The following is a 17,516-nucleotide window of genomic DNA, read 5'->3' on the forward strand; positions in this document are numbered from 1 at the left end:
AAATGACAACCCCATTAGATGGATGTTGCATGGACAAATGGAAGCAAAACTGCCAAGCCCAGAAGGGGACCATTACTAGGAGTGACTGTTCAGGGAAGGGCTTCTCAGGACAGGGAGCCTGACCTAAGACTTCAACAATGAACAGGTGGCTGAACAGGGAAGGGAAGAGCATGTGCAAAGGCAGGGATATGTGCTCACAGGCCCTGCAGCCAGCTCAGCACCAATGAGGCAAATCCGGAGTGGAAGGAAGGAAGGGAAGCCAGCCTTGAGTGCCATGCCAAGGATTTTCTTTTTTTTTGAGATGGAGTCTCGCTCTGTCACCCAGGCTGGAGTACAGTGGCGTGATCTTGGCTCACTGCAACCTTCACCTCCTGGGTTCACACCATTCTCCTGTCTTAGCCTCCCAAGTAGCTGGGACTACAGGCGCCCGCCACCACACCCAGCTAATTTTTTGTATTTTTAGTAGAGATGGGGTTCCACCGTGTTAGCCAGGCTGGTGTTGATCTCCTGACCTCGTGATTTGCCCGCCTCAGCCTCCCAAAGTGCTGGGATTACAGGTGTGAGCCACCGCACCCAGCCGTGCCAAGCCAAGGATTTTCATAGAGAGGAGCAGCTGGAGCCCCAGCAGGACCTGGTGGTTCCTCATTTTGTCATCTGTGAAATGCCTTTCAGCACATGGTGCTCCCATCCCTTCCCAGCCACCATCTCCCAGCCTCCTGAGAACCCTGAGCTTCACCATGAAACTGAAGAATCTTTCTAACTTCCTTCTTGACCTGGCCGGCCTGTAGCACCCAGCATGCCCCGGGACACAGCACCGTGTCCTCCTTGAGCTGTCTGTGTGCCTTCCCGACAAGCCTGACAGCAACCTGAGGGCAGGACGAGCTGACTTATCCCTACTTCTCTGATGTCCACGCACTGAGTTGATCAGAGGGTCAACTCATCAAAGCCACAGGGAAATACAGGGGAGAGGATTCTCCAGTCCTCCCATGGGCTCAGGAGCTTTGTGACGTGGTGGTTAAAAGCACAAACTTAGGCCGGGCATGGTGGCTCGCACCTGTAATCCCAGCACTTTGGGAGGCCAAGGTGGACAGATCACCTGAAGTCAGGAGTTCAAGACCAGCCTGACCAACATGGAGAAACCCCATCTCTACTAAAAACACAAAATTAGCCGGGCATGGTGGCACATGCCTGTAATCCCAGCTACTCGGGAGGCTGAGGCAGGAGAATAGCTTGAACCCAGGGGGCGGACATTGCAGTGAGCTGAGATTGTGCGATTGCACTGCAGCCTGGGCAACAAGAGCGAAACTCCGTCTCAAAAAAATAAAAATAAATAAAAATAAAAGCACAAACTTTGGAGTGGATGCTTTGATCTCATTTCTCACAACCTATGCATGTGTGACCCCCAGCAAATGCCTAAGGAGTCTGAGCCTCAGTTTCCCCATCTGTCAAGTGGCAGCTGCCTCCTATCCACTTGAGGCACATATGGCAAGGCCCTGGGCCCAGCACGGGGTGCACCCTGATTCCTGGAAGCCCTGCTCATCCTGGGGGAGGTGGCGTCGGACTTTGCATCTAGGAGATGAGGAGGCTTTGGAGAAACAAGCAGGAACCGCCACGGCACCCCAGTGCTGCCCGTCAGAGAAGTAGTTGGTCCATCTTACAGAGGGAGAGAGGTTGGTGTTCAAAACCACATGCCGTCCTCCCGATGAGCTATTGCCAGTGTGCAGGATTCTGGCCTCCAGGAGCCTCCCTGCCCACCATCTTCAGATGAAGAATGTTCTGGGCTTCAAGGCAGCACCAAAGTATCAGTGAGGCAGGGGAAGGGTGAACACCTACTGTGTGCCCGGCGCTGGGCCAACTTTGCACACGACCCTCATTTAAGCAGCCTGTCTTGGCAGCTAGCTGAACCCAGTGAGCATTGATGCACTCTCTTCTCTGTGTCTGAGAGGAGCTGTAGGGGCCAGAGAGGGTAAGCGAGGCTGTCCTGGACTCAGGAACCCGAGTACCACCAGGGGAAGGGGCATGACCACACTAGCTACAGTCCCAGGTGGGGTCAGGTGTGTGCCACCAGACACAACATAAACCAGATATGGTGGAGCCAGGAGGGGAGCAGGCCCTGGCCAGAGCATCTTGCTTGAGGCCTCAGTGTGGTTTGCACTGAGCAGACCTGGGTTTCGCCCATGCCCCACCAGCAAGTGGCTTTACCCTGCACATGTTTCCTTATCTGTAAATAAATAGTGTATTTCTCACCTGGTTGCTAAGGAGACTAAATGGGAAAAGCACACGTCAAACATTCAGATCAGGGCTTGGCCCATAAACGCTTAAAACTGTGTTGCTCATCATCATTGTTGGGCCAGTTTGGTGATCAGGATGGGTTGTGGTTAGCAGGGAGGCTGAGGTCTGAGCCTGGAGGGGGATGCAGGAGCTTAGGCTACTCAAAGGGGAGGCTTTTCCAAGGAGACTTGGCTGGGTGGGGCTGACTTTCTGGCTACCCTTGGGAGGGTGGAAACCTCCTTACCTGCAGCTCTGGCAAGCTGGGGCCCTCCGCAGCGCTCCTGCTCCCCAGGGGGCCCATCTGCTCCAGGCCTGCCAGAGTTTCGGTCACTGGTCCTCTTGTCACTTTGATCTTTGGCCACTGGGTGGAGGTGCAGGCAGGTCTGGGCAGCTGGACCGGGCTCTGGGACTGCAGTGCAGGGCTCTGTCCATTGACTGGGGTGGCCTCGGCCCAGCCTTCTGGCTGGCTGTGTGACCCCTGCTCAGGGACATCCTTTGTGCCTGGGGGACCCAGCTCTGGCCCTAAAGCCCTGGCCGGGTCATCCCTGTGTCCAGCTGGGTCCTTGCAGGGCAGCCTGGCCTGCAGGAGCTCCAAGAGGCCCTCCCAGTCCAGGCTGGGGAGACGGGCCCAGGCCCCCTCTCCTGGTACCCTGAGAAGGCCAAGCAGATCCCTCCAGTCAAGCTCGGGTCGCCTCTCAGAGCCATGCGGGTATGGACACACTCCCTCTGCCCCCCAGCCCACAGCAGTGGGTGTCCCAGGGTGCCAGGATTGTGAGGACTCTTCGGGGCCTCCCCAGTTCTCAGGGGGGCTCGTGAGTGGGCTTCTCTTCCCTAGTTCTCTGGGGAGCTCATGAGTGGGCTTCTCCTCCCAGGCCTCTGGCTGCCCCCAGCTCTCCCTGTACTCCCTGGGAGTGCCCCCCGATGTTCCCTGCGGGGCTTTGGCTGCCCCCAGGCTGGGCTCTCCACATCCCCACCAGCCCCCAGGGCCCAGGCCTCCCTCCTGGCTCCTCTCCAGGTGTCTATGAAGGCCCTGGGACCCTGGCGGTTCCTCCTGACTCTGCCACGCCCCCAGAGGCTGTTTTGGGCCTGCTTGGCCACTCTCCAGAGGTCTCTGTGTCCGCAGCTCCCTCTCAGGGGTCTTGGCTGATGTCCTGGGGGGTGGCGGGGACATCTGGAGCCGCCGGTCTCCCTCAGGTCTCTTCTCAGGACTCCGAGGATGAGGGGGCTCTGCTTGGCTCCGCCGAGTCAGTTCTGCCTGTTTGGCAGGGAGCTTGGTCACCTGGGAATGAGGTGAGGGGGTGGGTGAGGCTCTCTCTCTGGGGACCTGGCAGCCGGCTCTGCCTTTCTTAGGCCCCCAGAGAATCAAGGCTGTGTCCACACAGCAGCCTGGATCAAAGCAGGCCAAAAAGCACGCAGGGTCCCTGCCCCACTCCTCGGGGGTCAGCTCCTCCCTTTCACCCGCTTTCCTCAGTTCCAGAAAAAGATCTGCAAAGACCTGCTCACCCCTCTCAAAGATACTGATTCCAACTTGGGCTATCAGGTGCCAGAAACTCCACCAGCAATACCCCATTCCACTGAGGTGGGCCTAGCCCTCTGGGTTTGGTTAAAGATACAAATCACCCTGAAAGAGAGGGCTCTTAGAGCCAGATTCTTGCTTCAAGGCTTTCCCTGAAATCTGCTCAAGACAGCAGTATCGGCCAGGCACAGTGGCTCACGCCTGTAATCCCAGCACCCTGGGAGGCCAAGGTGGGCGGATCACTTGAGGTCAGGAGTGACCAGCCTGGCCAACGTGGTGAAACCCTGTCTCTGCTAAAAGTACGAAAATTAGCTGGGTGTGGTGGCACGTGCCTGTAATCCCAGCTATTTGGGAGGCTGAGGTAGGAGAATCTCTTGAACCTGGGAGGCGGGGGTTGCAGTGAGCCAATATTGCCCCACTGCACTCCAGCCTGGGAAACAGAGCAAGACTCCATCTCAAAAAAAAAAAAAAAAAAGACAGCAGACTTAGTAAACGAAGGGGATAGATAGCATGGGACAGGGGCTATCTTCAAAGGATTAATGTGGGGTCTTGCGCATTTTGCCAAGAACTGCTGGCCCTTGGGGAGAGGGGAGAGCTGGATCCCCATGATTGGACTCCAACCCTTTCATAGAGGACCTTCCTGTCCAAGCCACCTGCCTGGCTTCTAGCGGGAGGGAAGAGGCAGTGGCCGCCCCTTGGGGTGCGGGGCCCCAGATAGCTGGCAGTGCTCACCTGCCTGCTGGGGGCAGGGCTGGACTGTCTTCGGAGAAGTTGGCTCTGGCTTTGGCTGGGCTGCTGTGACCGTCCCTCGTCCTGGGCCTGGAAGGCCCCCGCTGCCTCGGACTTCCTATGAGCAAATGCAGCCACTCCTCTGAGGGACTGTCCCACTCCCAGCACCCCAGCCCCTCTGCTCCCACCTCCAACAGGAGGAGATGTGGGACAGCCAGGAACCCACTGCAAGCTGGTTGAAGGGCCCTAAGTGAGGATGACTCTCAGGGCCTCAGTTTCCCCTTCTGAAAAATGGGGATGGTTAACACTGCTCTGTTCTGCCTCATGAGGCTCTTGTGAACATGACGAGAAAAGTGGGGAGTAGAGGCGGTTGGGTGGGGAGGGGGATCTGGCCCTGGCCATGGCCCTCTCCTGTCTCATCCAGTACTTCCTATGACTAACCACCAGCCCACCAGCAGCCCACCAGCCACCCCCAGACAAAGGTTAGACTGGTCTTTGCGGGAATTAAGATTTATTGAGCACCTACTGTGTACCAGGCACTGGGCACACATAATCATAATGACAAAGCATTTATTGAGCGCTTCTTATGTTCCAGGGGTGAAGCACTTACATCATGATCACAGCCCACGAGGTGGGATGACACAGCCAGACTGCTGTGTGCCCCCGTGTTCCATTCTTTCTGCCTTTTCCTGTCCAATTGTAAATTTTGGATTTCTTTTCCTTTTTCCCTCCCATCACTGTTAACCAACCGAATCCCAGCGCTTAGCCTTGAAAACTCCAGGCCATCCTAGCTGTTGGCAAAAGAGCTCTGAGCAAGATCAGAAGAAACATTCTCCCTGACAACTCCAGAGAGGCCAACATGAACTGTCCAAGCAAATGTCTTTTTTTTTTTTTTTTTTTGAGATGGAGTCTCGCTCTGTCACCCAGGCTGGAGTGCAGTGGCGCAATCTCAGCTCATTGTAACTTCCGTCTCCCGGGTTCAAGTGATTCTCTGCCTTAACCTCCCAAGTAGCTGGGATTACAGGCATGAGCCACCACGCCTGGCCCTGGGCAAATGTCATTTCTAAGACACTGGGCTTCAGGCGTTATTGACACATCTGATGAAGATCATCTCTAACTTGTGTAAAAAGTCTAGTTCCAGTTAGTTGTCTCCCTTACTAGCTGGGAGGCATGGCTGTTAATGTTTAACGTAGTATCTCTATTGATAGGTAGAAACAGCAAACAGAACCTGGGCATATCTCTCCCTTCCTCTACCTAAGGGGTCACAACAAAAGACCCAACCGCTCCATGAATGTTTATTTTGGTTGGGTCTCAGTTAGCAAATGGCCGTGTCTTTGGTGGATGAACTGAACCAGGAAGAGAAGCCTGAAAAAGGCCACCCTGTGGTGGACCCAGAATGAGGCAGCAAAAAGGGAAGTATGAGGAAACTCTGCTCAGGCCTCCGTAGGCCCCGCCGTCTGTGGTGGGCCTGTGCCTGAGGAACCATGCTGGAACGACACCTTCAAAAGTATGGGATTGGGCAGGGCGCAGTGGGTCACGCCTGTAATCCCAGAACTTTGGGAGGCTGAGGCAGGCGGATGGCTTGAGCTCAGGAGTTCAAGACCAGCCTGGACAACATAGTGAAACCCAGTCTCTAAAAATACAAAAATTAGCCCAGGTGTGGTGGTTCATGCCTCTAATCCCAGCACTTTGGGAGGCTGAGGTGGGTGGATCTCTTGAGGTCAGGAGTTCAAGACCAGCCTGGTCAACATAGTAAAACCCAATCTCTACTAAAAATGTAAAACTTAGCCAGGCGTGGTGGCATGTGCCTGTAATCCCAGCTACTCAGGAGGTTGAGGCAGGAGGATCGCCTGACCCCAGGAGGTGGAGGTTGCAGTGAGCCGAGATCGTGCCACTGCACACCAGCCTGGGCGACATAGTGAGACCCTGTCTCAAAAAAAAAAAAAAAAATGGGGTTGGGAGGCCAGGTACAGTGTCTTTACACCTGTAATTCCAGCACTTGGGAAGGCTGAGGTCGGAGGATCACTTGAGTCGAGGAGTTTGAGACAGCCCTGGTAACAGAATGAGACCTTGTTCCAGGAAAAAAAAAAAAATTTAAATGAGCCGGGCATGGTGGTACGTGGCTGTAGTCCCAGCTACTTGGGAGGCTGAGGTGGGAGGATCGCTTCAGCCTGGGAGGTTGAGGCTGCAATGAGCCATGATCACACCACTGCATTCCAGCCTGGGCGAAAGAGCAAGACCTTGTCTCAAAAAAAAAGTATGGGGTTGGAGTTTTTTGTTGTTTCATGTCTTTTGCCAATGTCATTAGAATCAGAGCCATAAAGAACAGTAATTTTAGTTGTTAGCAGTTATTGGCAGCTGGTTCAGAGAGGAACCAAAGTTCCCTGGAGGAAGTGTTTCTGAGCTTGAGGGCTCCCTGGGCAGGCTGTTTATAACCTTTCTTTTTTTTTTTTTTTTGAGATGGAGTCTTGCTCTGTCACCCAGGCTGGAGTGCAGTGGTGCAATCTCAGCTCACTGCAACCTCCGCCTCCTGGTTTCAAGCGATTTTCCTGCCTCAGCCTCCTGAGCAGCTGGGATTACAGGTGTCCACCACCATGCCCAGCTAATTTTTATATTTTTAGTAGAGACAGGGTTTCACCATGTTGGCCAGGCTGGTCTCATTTCAAACTCCTGACCTCAGGTGATCCACCTGCCTCGACCTCCCAAAGTCTTGGCATTACAGGCGTGAGCCACCGCACCCAGCCAATTTGTAATCTAATTTGAGGTGAGTACGTTTCCTTACTCTGTGAGAGCTGAAGGCCTTAGAGTGAACTGTCCCCCGAACTGGGGTATAGGAGCCTCAATGAAGCAAGAGCCCAAACACGACCCAGTGGGCTGTTCCTCCCTAATGGGGAGGACGGGGAGGACAATAGTGGAAACACCCGGTGCAGGGAGGCAAGGCACTTGTGTGTTCTCTTCCGGACGGATGCATTTTCCATATGAACTCCAGCTTGCTTGATGAGCATTCCTCCTGAGAACTCGCCTTCCTTTTTTCCCCCCATGTAGAATTGAGAGAAAAGAGCGAGGGACTCAAGAAGATTCTGAAACCCCAACAGAGACCCGGCTTGTCCGATGCTGAAGCAACAGCGTCTCCTCGGGGCCACCTGTTCCCGAAGGTTGGTGTGGCCGCACCAAGCATGACAAAGGAAACATGTTTCCTTCGGAAGCTTAAATGGGCTCTTCGACCTCCAGAGAAAATCAAAGGAGCATAGCCATCAAGTCTAGCAAATCCAGTGAAGGCTGGGTTTTGAATTCAAATGACCACAGAATGCTACATGACTCTAAGAGATGCCAAAGGCATCTAAGGAAAAAAAAATTAAGATCAAGCCAAAACTCCCAATGCTTTGATGTGATAACCTTTTAAGAAAAATTTTCCAGACTTGGACAGAGTAGATGCTCAATAAATACATATCGATGAGGAAATAGGAGAAAATAAAAGCACACTCCTACAGCCACCCGCTCATAAGCTTCAGTCTGTCCCTTACACACACACTACATAGTTTTAAACTTTTCCATATTCAGAGGATGAATGGTTTTCTACTTGGAAAAGGTGCCAGATAAGAGTAAAAAATTTAATTATTCAGTAAAATTATGAAAACTTCCCTAAAAGGTAAATAAGTTATTTCAAAGAGAGTATAATTAAATGTATAGGAGTGATCGTGTAAAAACAAATGGTTAATAAAAGTGTAAACATATTTCTCGTTTCTATTATTAATATAAACACCTTATCTCTCTGAAATTATCCTGGAAAAAAGGAAAGAAAATTAATTAACTTTGGCTTAAAGACCTTAATGTCCCTGCTGAGTTATTAGTTAAGACAAAGTTAGGAAAATTGACATTAGACCAGAAATAGTAATCATAAAAAGGTCAAAGACACTTTGGGAGGCCAAGGTGGGAGCATTGCTCGAGGCCAGGAGTTTGAGACCAACCTGGGCAACAAAGTGAGACTCCATCTCTACAAAACACAGAAAAATTAGCTGGGCATAGTGATACACGCCTGTAGCCCCAGCTATTGAGGAGGCTGAGGTGAGAGAATTGCTTCAGCCTGGCAGTTTGAGGCCGCAGTGAGCCATGATCACGGCACTGTACTCCTGCTGGGTGACAGAGCAAGACCCTGTTTCAAAAAAAAAAGGTCAGGCCAGGCACGGTGGCTCACGCCTGTAATCCCAGCACTTTGGGAGGCCGAGGTGGGCAGATTGCCTGAGCTCAGGAGTTCAAGACCAGCCTGGGCAACAGGGTGAAACCCTGTCGCTACTAAAAATACAAAAAAATTAGCCAGATGTGGCGGCGTGTGCCTGTAGCTGGGAAAGCTACTCAGGAGGCTGAGGCAGGAGAATTGCTTGAACCCGGAAGGCAGAGGTTGCAGTGAGCCAAGATTGCACCACTGCACTCCAGCCTGGGCAACAAAGCGAGACTCCGTCTCCAAACAACAACAAAAAAGTTAAAGACACCGGAGACTTTCAGGGTGAAACTACTCCATGATGTTACAATGGTGGAGACTTGTCATTATACATTTATTCAAGCCTATAGGCTGTACATCACCAAGAGTGAACCCTAAACTTTGGGTGATTTGTCAGTGTAGGTTCATGGATTGTAACAAATGTATCACCCTACTGCCCAGTACAGTGGCTCACCAGCACTTTGAGAGGCCAAGAAAGGAGGATCCCTTGAGGCCAGGAGCTGGAAACAAGCATACCTTTCTAGTACAGGATATTGGTAGTGGGAGAGGCTGTGCAGGGAACTCTGCACTTTCTGCTCAATTTTGCTGTGAACCTAAAACTGCTCTGGGTTTTTGTTTTTAAGGCCAAAGAAAGAATTATACTAATGCTGGAGACCACACGGTTGTCATCTGCATACTAAATGATCAAGCTTACTGGAAAAGGAAATTTGAAGAACAAGAGATAAAGTTTCTTTTTTTTCTTTTTTTGAGATGGAGTTTCACTCTTGTTGCCCAGGCTGGAGTGCAATGACGCAATCTCAGCTCACTGCAAACTCCACCTCCCAAATTCAGGCAATACTGCTGCCTCAGCCTCCTGAGTAGCTGGGACTACAGGCATGTGCCACTATGCCCGGCTAATTTTTTCTTTTTTCTTTTTTTTTTTTTTTTTTGAGATGGAGTCTCGCTCTGTCGCCCAGGCTGGAGTGCAGTGGCACGATCTTGGCTCACTGCAAGCTCTGGTGCTGGGATTACAGGAGGGAGCCACTGCACCCAGCCAAGATTGATAAGGTTTCTCATGCAGATTCAAATCTAGGAGAAAACTTTCCCAAGGAGCAGCAAAGAGGAATTTTAGATACAAAATATTCCATACCCTTTAGGGTGATGGAAATGTTCTAAAGTTAGATTGTGGCAATGGTTGGACAACTTGGTAAATATACTAAAAATTCGTTGAATTATATACACGGAAAGTTTTGAGACTTCCAGACTGCTTTTTGTTGCTGTTGTTCTCTTGACCCTAACTAATGGAATTCTAGCTCTGATTCTTGAAAACTCGAGGGCTGGAACTTCTGGGGAGAAAAACCTCAGCCGGATTAGGAGGAAATGCTCCCCTTCCAGGGGGCCCGTGCTGCTGACCAAGGTGACTCGAAAGACACCTGGACTTCAGGTGTCCCAGGATGTTTGACTGCTAAAAATCCGTAATTCTGTGAGCTTTCTTTCTTAAAATAGGTAGCTCTGGCCATACATTTTTATTTTACTTTATTTTATTTTTTAGATGGAGTCTCGCTCTGTCGCCTAGGCTGGAGTGCAGTGGTATGATCTCGGCTCACTGCAAGCTCCGCCTCCCGGGTTCAAGCAATTCTCCTGCCTCAGCCTCCTGAGTTGCTGGGACTACAGGTGCCCGCCACCATGCCCAGCTAATTTTTTGTATTTTTAGTAGAGACAGGGTTTCACCGTGTTAGCCAGGCTAGTGTCGATCTCCTGACCTCGTGATCCTCCCACCTCGGCCTCCCAAAGTGCTGGGATTACAGGCTTGAGCCACCATGCCCAGGCCCTGGCCATACATTTTAAATTGACATAACTGTTTTCTGAAATGCATAGGGACCCATGAGTTTTCTTTGCCAAGGCAGGAAAAAATCATGGGTACTTTCTTCTCCCTCATTCACGGAAGAAAAAAAAAACCCGTGAGTCTGGATCAAAGGGTTTGAGAGTTCCCTCTCATTTTGGCTGGGCACGGTGGCTCACTCCTGTAATCCTAGCACTTTGCGAGGCCGAGGTGGGTGGATCACTTGAGGTCAGGAGTTCGAGACTAGCCTGGCCAATATGGCGAAACCCCGTCTCTACTAAAAATACAAAAAAATTAGCCGGGCTTGGTGGCGGGCCCCTGTAATCCCAGCTACTCGGGAGGCTGAGGCAGGAGAATCGCTTGAACCCGGAAGGTGGAGGTTGCAGTGAGCCAAGATCGCACCATTGCACTCCAGCCTGGGCAACAAGAGCAAAACTCCGCCTCAAAAAAAAAAAGAAAAAAAAAAAAAGAAAAAATAAAAAGACAGTTCACCCTTATTTGAATGAATATGCTCATATTCCCCTCCATTACAGATGAGGAAACTGAGGCTCAGGTAGGTTAACTCACTATATCAGATCACACGAGTTGACATGTGGCTTTGACCCAGGATTTGGACTCAGCCCTCGTGACTTGCTGTTAACCACTGGGCTGTGCATGACATCACTTGACCACACACACAAAAAATAGAAAACTACTAATATGCAGAAAAAGAGAAACGGAGCAATTTGCCCAAGGTCACACAGCCGGTAAATGGCAAGCCAGGGGGATTTGAACACTTTCTTTTGGCACCCTAACCCTTCACCTGTCCTGCTGCCAAGCCTCCTCCCCAGCCCACCTGGCTGACCCCACCCCCAGGCTCACCTGCGCTCTTGCCCGAAGAGGCGCTCCACCTCTGCGCGGCCAGGGCTGCGGGTGCGGCCCCCGCTGCTGCACTGCGCCTGGGGCCCTGGCTCTCTCTGGGCCAGCCTCCTGGGTGGGGGCAGGTCGGCCAGCACAGTGTACTCCTCCCGCTCCAAGTTGTGCCTGGTCTCCCCGGGAGGCGCTGAGCCCCGGGAGCCCCCGGAGCTGCCCAGCGAAGGTGAGGGTGCTAGGAACGCCAGGTCACTGGGTGGGTGGCGGGGTGGGGAGGAGGCTCGGGGTGCATCCCGGTGCCCGATGCACACTTGGGGGATCAGCACTGGAGAGCCATGCAGAGAGTCAGTGGAGAGGGCCAGGCTCTCCATACTAGTTCCAGGGGGGTCCTGGAAGAAGAGGGATGGCTCAGGAGCCTGGCGTGGTGGGGATGAGAAGGAGGGTGCATCCCGGTGCCCAATGCACACAGGGGTGGGGATGTGGGGGCACTCATGCATTGAGTCCATGGAAGGGACAAGGCTCTCTGTGCTGGCCCTGGGGAGGTCCTGGAATAAGAGGGAAGGCTCTGGGACCTGGCGTGGTGGGGAGGAGGCCCGGGGTGCATCTCGGTACCCAATACACACAGGTGCAGGGAGCTGAAGGGGTTCGTGTTGGGGGGACTGACACTGATGCTCGGCGTCTGAGGTGTCTGGGAGGAAGGGAAAGGGGTCAAATTGGGTGTGGCGGGGGGGCGAGGACGCCCGGGGGGCATCTCGGTGTCCAATGCACACAGCAGGTGGTATATAGGGAGGCTCGTGGTGGGGCGATTCACTCTCAGGGGCGCGGGGCTCTGGGAAGAAGGGGAAGGGGTCGTGCTGCAAATAGCGAGGGGGCGAAGAGGCTCGAGGGGCATCCCGGTGCCCAATGCACACAGCACATGGGGGCTGGGAGGGCTCAGGAGAGGTCAGGGGAGCCCCACAGGCAGCGGGGTACACAGGTGAGGGAGTCCGGGAGGTGCTCTGGTGGCCTGGGTTATGGGAGGAAGAGGTGGCCCGGGATGGCAAGTTGTACTGGGTGGGGCCAAAGGAGGACTGGGGTGGGTCATGCTGGGCTGGCCTGCTGGGAGAGGATGTCTGAGGCCTGTCACCTTGGGTTGGCCGGAGGGCGATGGATGCCCAGGGAACCTCACTTTGCTTGGAGCGAGATGGGGAAGAGGTTCGGGGACCATCACTGTGAGTTGGCCGGAGGGGAAACGAGGCCCAGGGGATGTCTTTGTTAGTACGATGGGGAGATGAATTCCTGGGATTGTTCCACTGAGTGGAGCGGTGGGGAGATGATGGTCTCAGATTCTCCTTTTGGGTGCAGCATTGAGATGAGGAGGTTCCAGGGTTGTCTCGTTGAAAGGAAAAGGACTGTGTGCGGTCCCGCTGTGTGCAAGTGGGTCTGAGGTTATCCCGTTTGGTACAAGAGGTTTTAGGGTTGTCTTGTTGGGTGGAAGATGATCTGGGGATGTTCTGTTGAATACAAGTTCTGGGGTTGTTCTGTTGGGTGGCTCTGATGGGAGAGGAGGCTCTGAGATTGTCCCGCTGGGCACAGGATGTTCTGGGGCTGTCTCGCTGGATGGTTCTGTTGGGAGAGGAGGCCCTGGGATTGTCTCGTCGGGCACAGGATGTTCTGGGGTTCTCTTGTTGGATGGTTCTGTTGGGAGAGGAGGCTCTGGGAATGTCCCGCTGGGCACAGGATGTTCTGGGGCTGTCTCGCTGGATGGTTCTGTTGGGAGAGGAGGCCCTGGGATTGTCTCGTCGGGCACAGGATGTTCTGGGGTTCTCTTGTTGGATGGTTCTGTTGGGAAAGGAGGCTCTGGGAATGTCCCGCTGGGCACAGGATGTTCTGGAGCTGTCTCGTTGAGTGGTTCTGTTGGGAGAGGAGGCCCCGGGATTGTCCCGTCGGGCACAAGATGTTCTGGGGCTGTCTCGTTGGATGGTTCTGTTGGGAGAGGAGGCCCCGGGATTGTCCCGCTGGGCACAGGATATTCTGGGGTTGTCCTGTTGAGTAGCTCTGATGGGAGAGGAGGCCCTGGGATTGTCCCGCTGGGCACAGGATATTCTGGGGTTGTCCTGTTGAGTAGCTCTGATGGGAGAGGAGGCCCTGGAATTGTCTCGTCGGGCACAGGATGTTCTGGGGTTCTCTTGTTGGATGGTTCTGTTGGGAGAGGAGGCTCTGGGAATGTCCCGCTGGGCACAGGATGTTCTGAGGCTGTCTCGTTGATTGGTTCTGTTGGGAGAGGAGGCCCCGGGATTGTCCCGTCGGGCACAGGATGTTCTGGGGCTGTCTCGTTGGATGGTTCTGTTGGGAGAGGAGGCCCCGGGATTGTCCCGCTGGGCACAGGATATTCTGGGGTTGTCCTGTTGAGTAGCTCTGATGGGAGAGGAGGCCCTGGGATTGTCCCGCTGGGCACAGGATATTCTGGGGTTGTCCTGTTGAGTAGCTCTGATGGGAGAGGAGGCCCTGGAATTGTCTCGTCGGGCACAGGATGTTCTGGGGTTCTCTTGTTGGATGGTTCTGTTGGGAGAGGAGGCTCTGGGAATGTCCCGCTGGGCACAGGATGTTCTGAGGCTGTCTCGTTGATTGGTTCTGTTGGGAGAGGAGGCCCCGGGATTGTCCCGTCGGGCACAGGATGTTCTGGGGCTGTCTCGTTGGATGGTTCTGTTGGGAGAGGAGGCCCCGGGATTGTCCCGCTGGGCACAGGATATTCTGGGGTTGTCCTGTTGAGTAGCTCTGATGGGAGAGGAGGCCCCGGGATTGTCCCGCTGGGCACAGGATGTTCTGGGGTTGTCTCGTGTGGCTCTATTGGGAGAGGAGGCTCTGGAGGCTCTGGAATTGTCCCGCTGGGCACAGGATGTTCTGGAATTCTCTCGTTGAGTGGTTCTGTTGGGAGAGGAGGCTTTGGGACCATCCTGCTGGACACAGGGTATCCTGGGGTTTTCCCGCTGGGGAGTACAAGTAGGAAAAGAAGTTTGGGGGTTGTCCTGCTGAGTAGAAGAGGTTCTGGGGTTATCCTGTTGGGTGCTTCGTGAGGGAGAGGAAGCTCTGGGGGTGTTCCACTGTGTAGATGAGGCCCTGGGGGTGTCCTGTTGGGTGGATGAGGCCCTGGAGGTGTCCCTTTGGGTGATTCGGTGGGGAGAGGAGGCTCTGGGGGTTTCACATGTAGAGGCAGCCTGAGCAGTGTCCCTTTGGGCAGGGGAAGCCTGAAACGTGGTGCTTCGAGGTCCGCTGTGTGGTGTCATGGAGGAAGCCTGGGTCAGTGTCGACCGACGCCGCTCCAGGGAGAACCCACTTTCTCCCCGGAGCCTTGCCCAGCGCTGTCCTGCGCTCTGGCCCCCACCGCCGGTGTCTGGAGAGAGAAGAGAGGGGCTCAAGGTAAGGGGAGAGGTCCAGGCAGCTCTCACATTCTACCTTTCTTTGTCCCTTAGGACCAGTGATTAGGGCAGACCCCACACCCTCCTCTTACAGGTCTCACTGTCTGTACCAAGTGACTCCACCTCCCTGACCAAGGCTGATTAGACAGGGCTTGGATGCCTCTCTTGAGCTGAGGTCAAGAATTTGAAATTGAGACCCTGACTCAGTCAAGAGATCGGTTCAAGAACTGGAAGGCCACAGGGTCTGGGGATCCACAGACAAGACAGAGAAGAAGCAAATTTGTGGAGAGAAGTGTTGACAATAGCCTATGTGACCCCAGGGAGGGAGAGGTGGGCCCAGCAGCAGCCACCTGACAGTCTGCCCTTCCCAGTTCTATTTCCTTCAATCAGAATCCAAGGAATTCCCCCCATTTCTTGTTTTTTTTTTTTTTGTTTGTTTTTTGTTTTGTTTTGTTTTTGAGTCAGAGTCTTGCTCTGTCGCCCAGGCTGGAATGCAGTGGCACCATCTCGGCTCATAGCAACCTCCACCTCCCGGGTTCAAGCCACTCTCCACTGCCTCAGCCTCCCGTGTAGCTGGGATTACAGGCATGCGTCACCACGCCCGGCTAATTTTTGTATTTTTAGTAGAGACAGGGTTTCACCATGTTGGCCAGGCTGGTCTCGAACTCCTGACCTCAGGTGATCCACTCACCTCGGCCTCCCAAAGTGCTGGGATTACAGGCATGAGCCACCGTGCCCGGCCTTTTTTTTTTTTTTTTTTTTTTGAGACAGAGTCTCACACTGTCACCCAGGCTGGAGTGCAGTGACGCTATCTCGGCTCACTGCAACCTATGCCTCCTGGGTTCAAATGATTCTCCTGCCTCAGCCTCCCAAGTAGCTGGGATTACAGGTATGCACCACCATGCCCAGCTCATTCTTGTATTTTTAGTAGAGACAGGTTCTAATGAGCCTGTTTCATGTGCGACAGCTCTAGAAAGCCCCTGTTTTTTGTATCCAAATGTTCCTACCCTGAGGCTTCTTCCAGGGCTGCCATGAAGATGGGAAAGGTGCAGGGATGGACAACCTTTTATAAACTGGTAGCTGGGAGTTTGCCAGAAATGCAGAATCTCAGGTCCCAGCCCAGATGCGCTGCTTCTGAATCTGCATTTAACAAAACTGTCTGGTGATTTGTACACCTTATAGTTTCAGAAGCACTGGCCTAAAGGATTAATGTAACTGTCCTCAGTAGTGACCCTCTTTGCAACTCCTAGCCTCATGACAGAGTTGCCATGACCTTGGTGTATCACCCTCCACCCCGCTCAATCCCTCAGTCACCTAGCAGGTGTTGAGCACCCCTATGTACACGTCCCTTGGCTACTGCTTTAGGTGAAGAGTAAAGGGTATAATGGCCTCACCTTAAAGGAGCCACATCTGTGGGTGTGGTGGCTCACACCTGTAATCCCAGCACTTTGGGAGGCCAAGGTGGGAGGATCACTTGAGCTCAGGAGTTCCAGACCAGCCTAGGCAACATGGCGAGACCCTGTCTCTACTACAAGTTTTTTAAAACTTAGCAGGGCCTGGTGGTACGTGCCTGTAGTCCCAGCTACCTAGGAGGCTGAGGCCGGAGGATTGCCTGAGCCCAGGAGGCGGAGGTTGCAGTGAGCCAAGATTGTGCCATTGCCCTTCAGCATGGGCAACGGAGCAAGACATTGTCTTAAAACAACAAACGAAACAAAAAAGTAGCCACAGTCGCCTTCATGCAGATCCCCTCTCTTCATGCCTTCGTAAGATCCCCTGTCCTCTCCCTTTGCAGCCACTGCCCCATCCAGCCTCTCTGGGCTGGTGTTGGTGAAGTCTGAGTTCCCAGCACCTAGCAGAGAATTCAAAATTTGTATGGTTGCCAGGTGCGGTGGCTCACGCCTGTAATGCTAACACTTTAGGAGGCCGAGGCAGGTGGATCATCTGAGGTCAGGAGTTCGAGACCAGCCTGGTCAACATGGTGAAACCGGTCTCTACTAAAAATACAAAAATTAGCTGGATGCGGCCGGGCACGGTGGCTCACGCCTGTAATCCCAGCACTTTGGGAGGCCGAGGTGGGCGGATCACGAGGTCAGGAGATCGACACCAGCCTGGCTGACACGGTGAAACCCCATCTGTACTAAATATACAAAAAAAAAGAAAAAAAAAATTAGCCGGGCGTGGTGGCGGGCGCTTGTAGTGGCAGGAGGCTGAGGCAGGAGAATGGCGTGAACCTGGGGGGCGGAGCTTGCAGTGAGCCGAGATCGCGCCACTGCACTCCAGCCTGGGCAACAGAGCAAGGCTCTGTCTCAAAAAAAAAAAAAAAAAAAATTAGCCGGATGCAGTGGTGCATGCCTGTAATCCCAGCTACTTGGGAGGCTGAGGCTGGAGAATTTCTTGAACCCGGGAGGTGGAGGTTGCAGTGAGCAGAGATGTGGCCACTGCACTCCAGCCTGGGTGACAGAGCGAGACTCTGTTTCAGAAAACAAAAAACAAAAAACAAAAAAATTTGCTGGTGGCTGATGTCCCATGGCCATTCTAAAATACGTTTCATGCCTGGTAGTGGCTCACACCTGTAATTCCAACATTTCAGGAGGCTGAGGCAGGAGGATTGCTTGAGCCCAGGAGTTGGAGACCAGCCTGGGCAACATAGTGAGCCCCTATCTCTACGAAAAATAAAATAAATACATTCCATATTCACCTGTTTCTCTC

General features: G+C 53.2%; 1 protein-coding gene across 1 annotated transcript in view; it reads right to left on the minus strand.

Annotated features, from left to right (window-relative positions):
- TRIOBP (TRIO and F-actin binding protein) overlaps positions 1 to 17,516 on the minus strand; it is a 74,029-nt gene that overhangs the window by 37,401 nt on the left and 19,112 nt on the right. The window contains exons 5-8 of the mRNA XM_030815592.1: positions 14,108 to 14,782; positions 11,419 to 13,972; positions 4,520 to 4,634; positions 2,516 to 3,550 (exon numbers count right to left, since the gene is read on the minus strand). Of these exons, the coding sequence (XP_030671452.1) occupies positions 2,516 to 3,550; positions 4,520 to 4,634; positions 11,419 to 13,972; positions 14,108 to 14,782 (4,379 nt within the window). The remainder of the gene's footprint in view (positions 1 to 2,515; positions 3,551 to 4,519; positions 4,635 to 11,418; positions 13,973 to 14,107; positions 14,783 to 17,516) is intronic.

The sequence above is a fragment of the Nomascus leucogenys genome, chromosome 7b (genome assembly GCF_006542625.1).
Source record: "Nomascus leucogenys isolate Asia chromosome 7b, Asia_NLE_v1, whole genome shotgun sequence".
In the NCBI taxonomy this organism is placed as follows: domain Eukaryota; kingdom Metazoa; phylum Chordata; class Mammalia; order Primates; family Hylobatidae; genus Nomascus; species Nomascus leucogenys.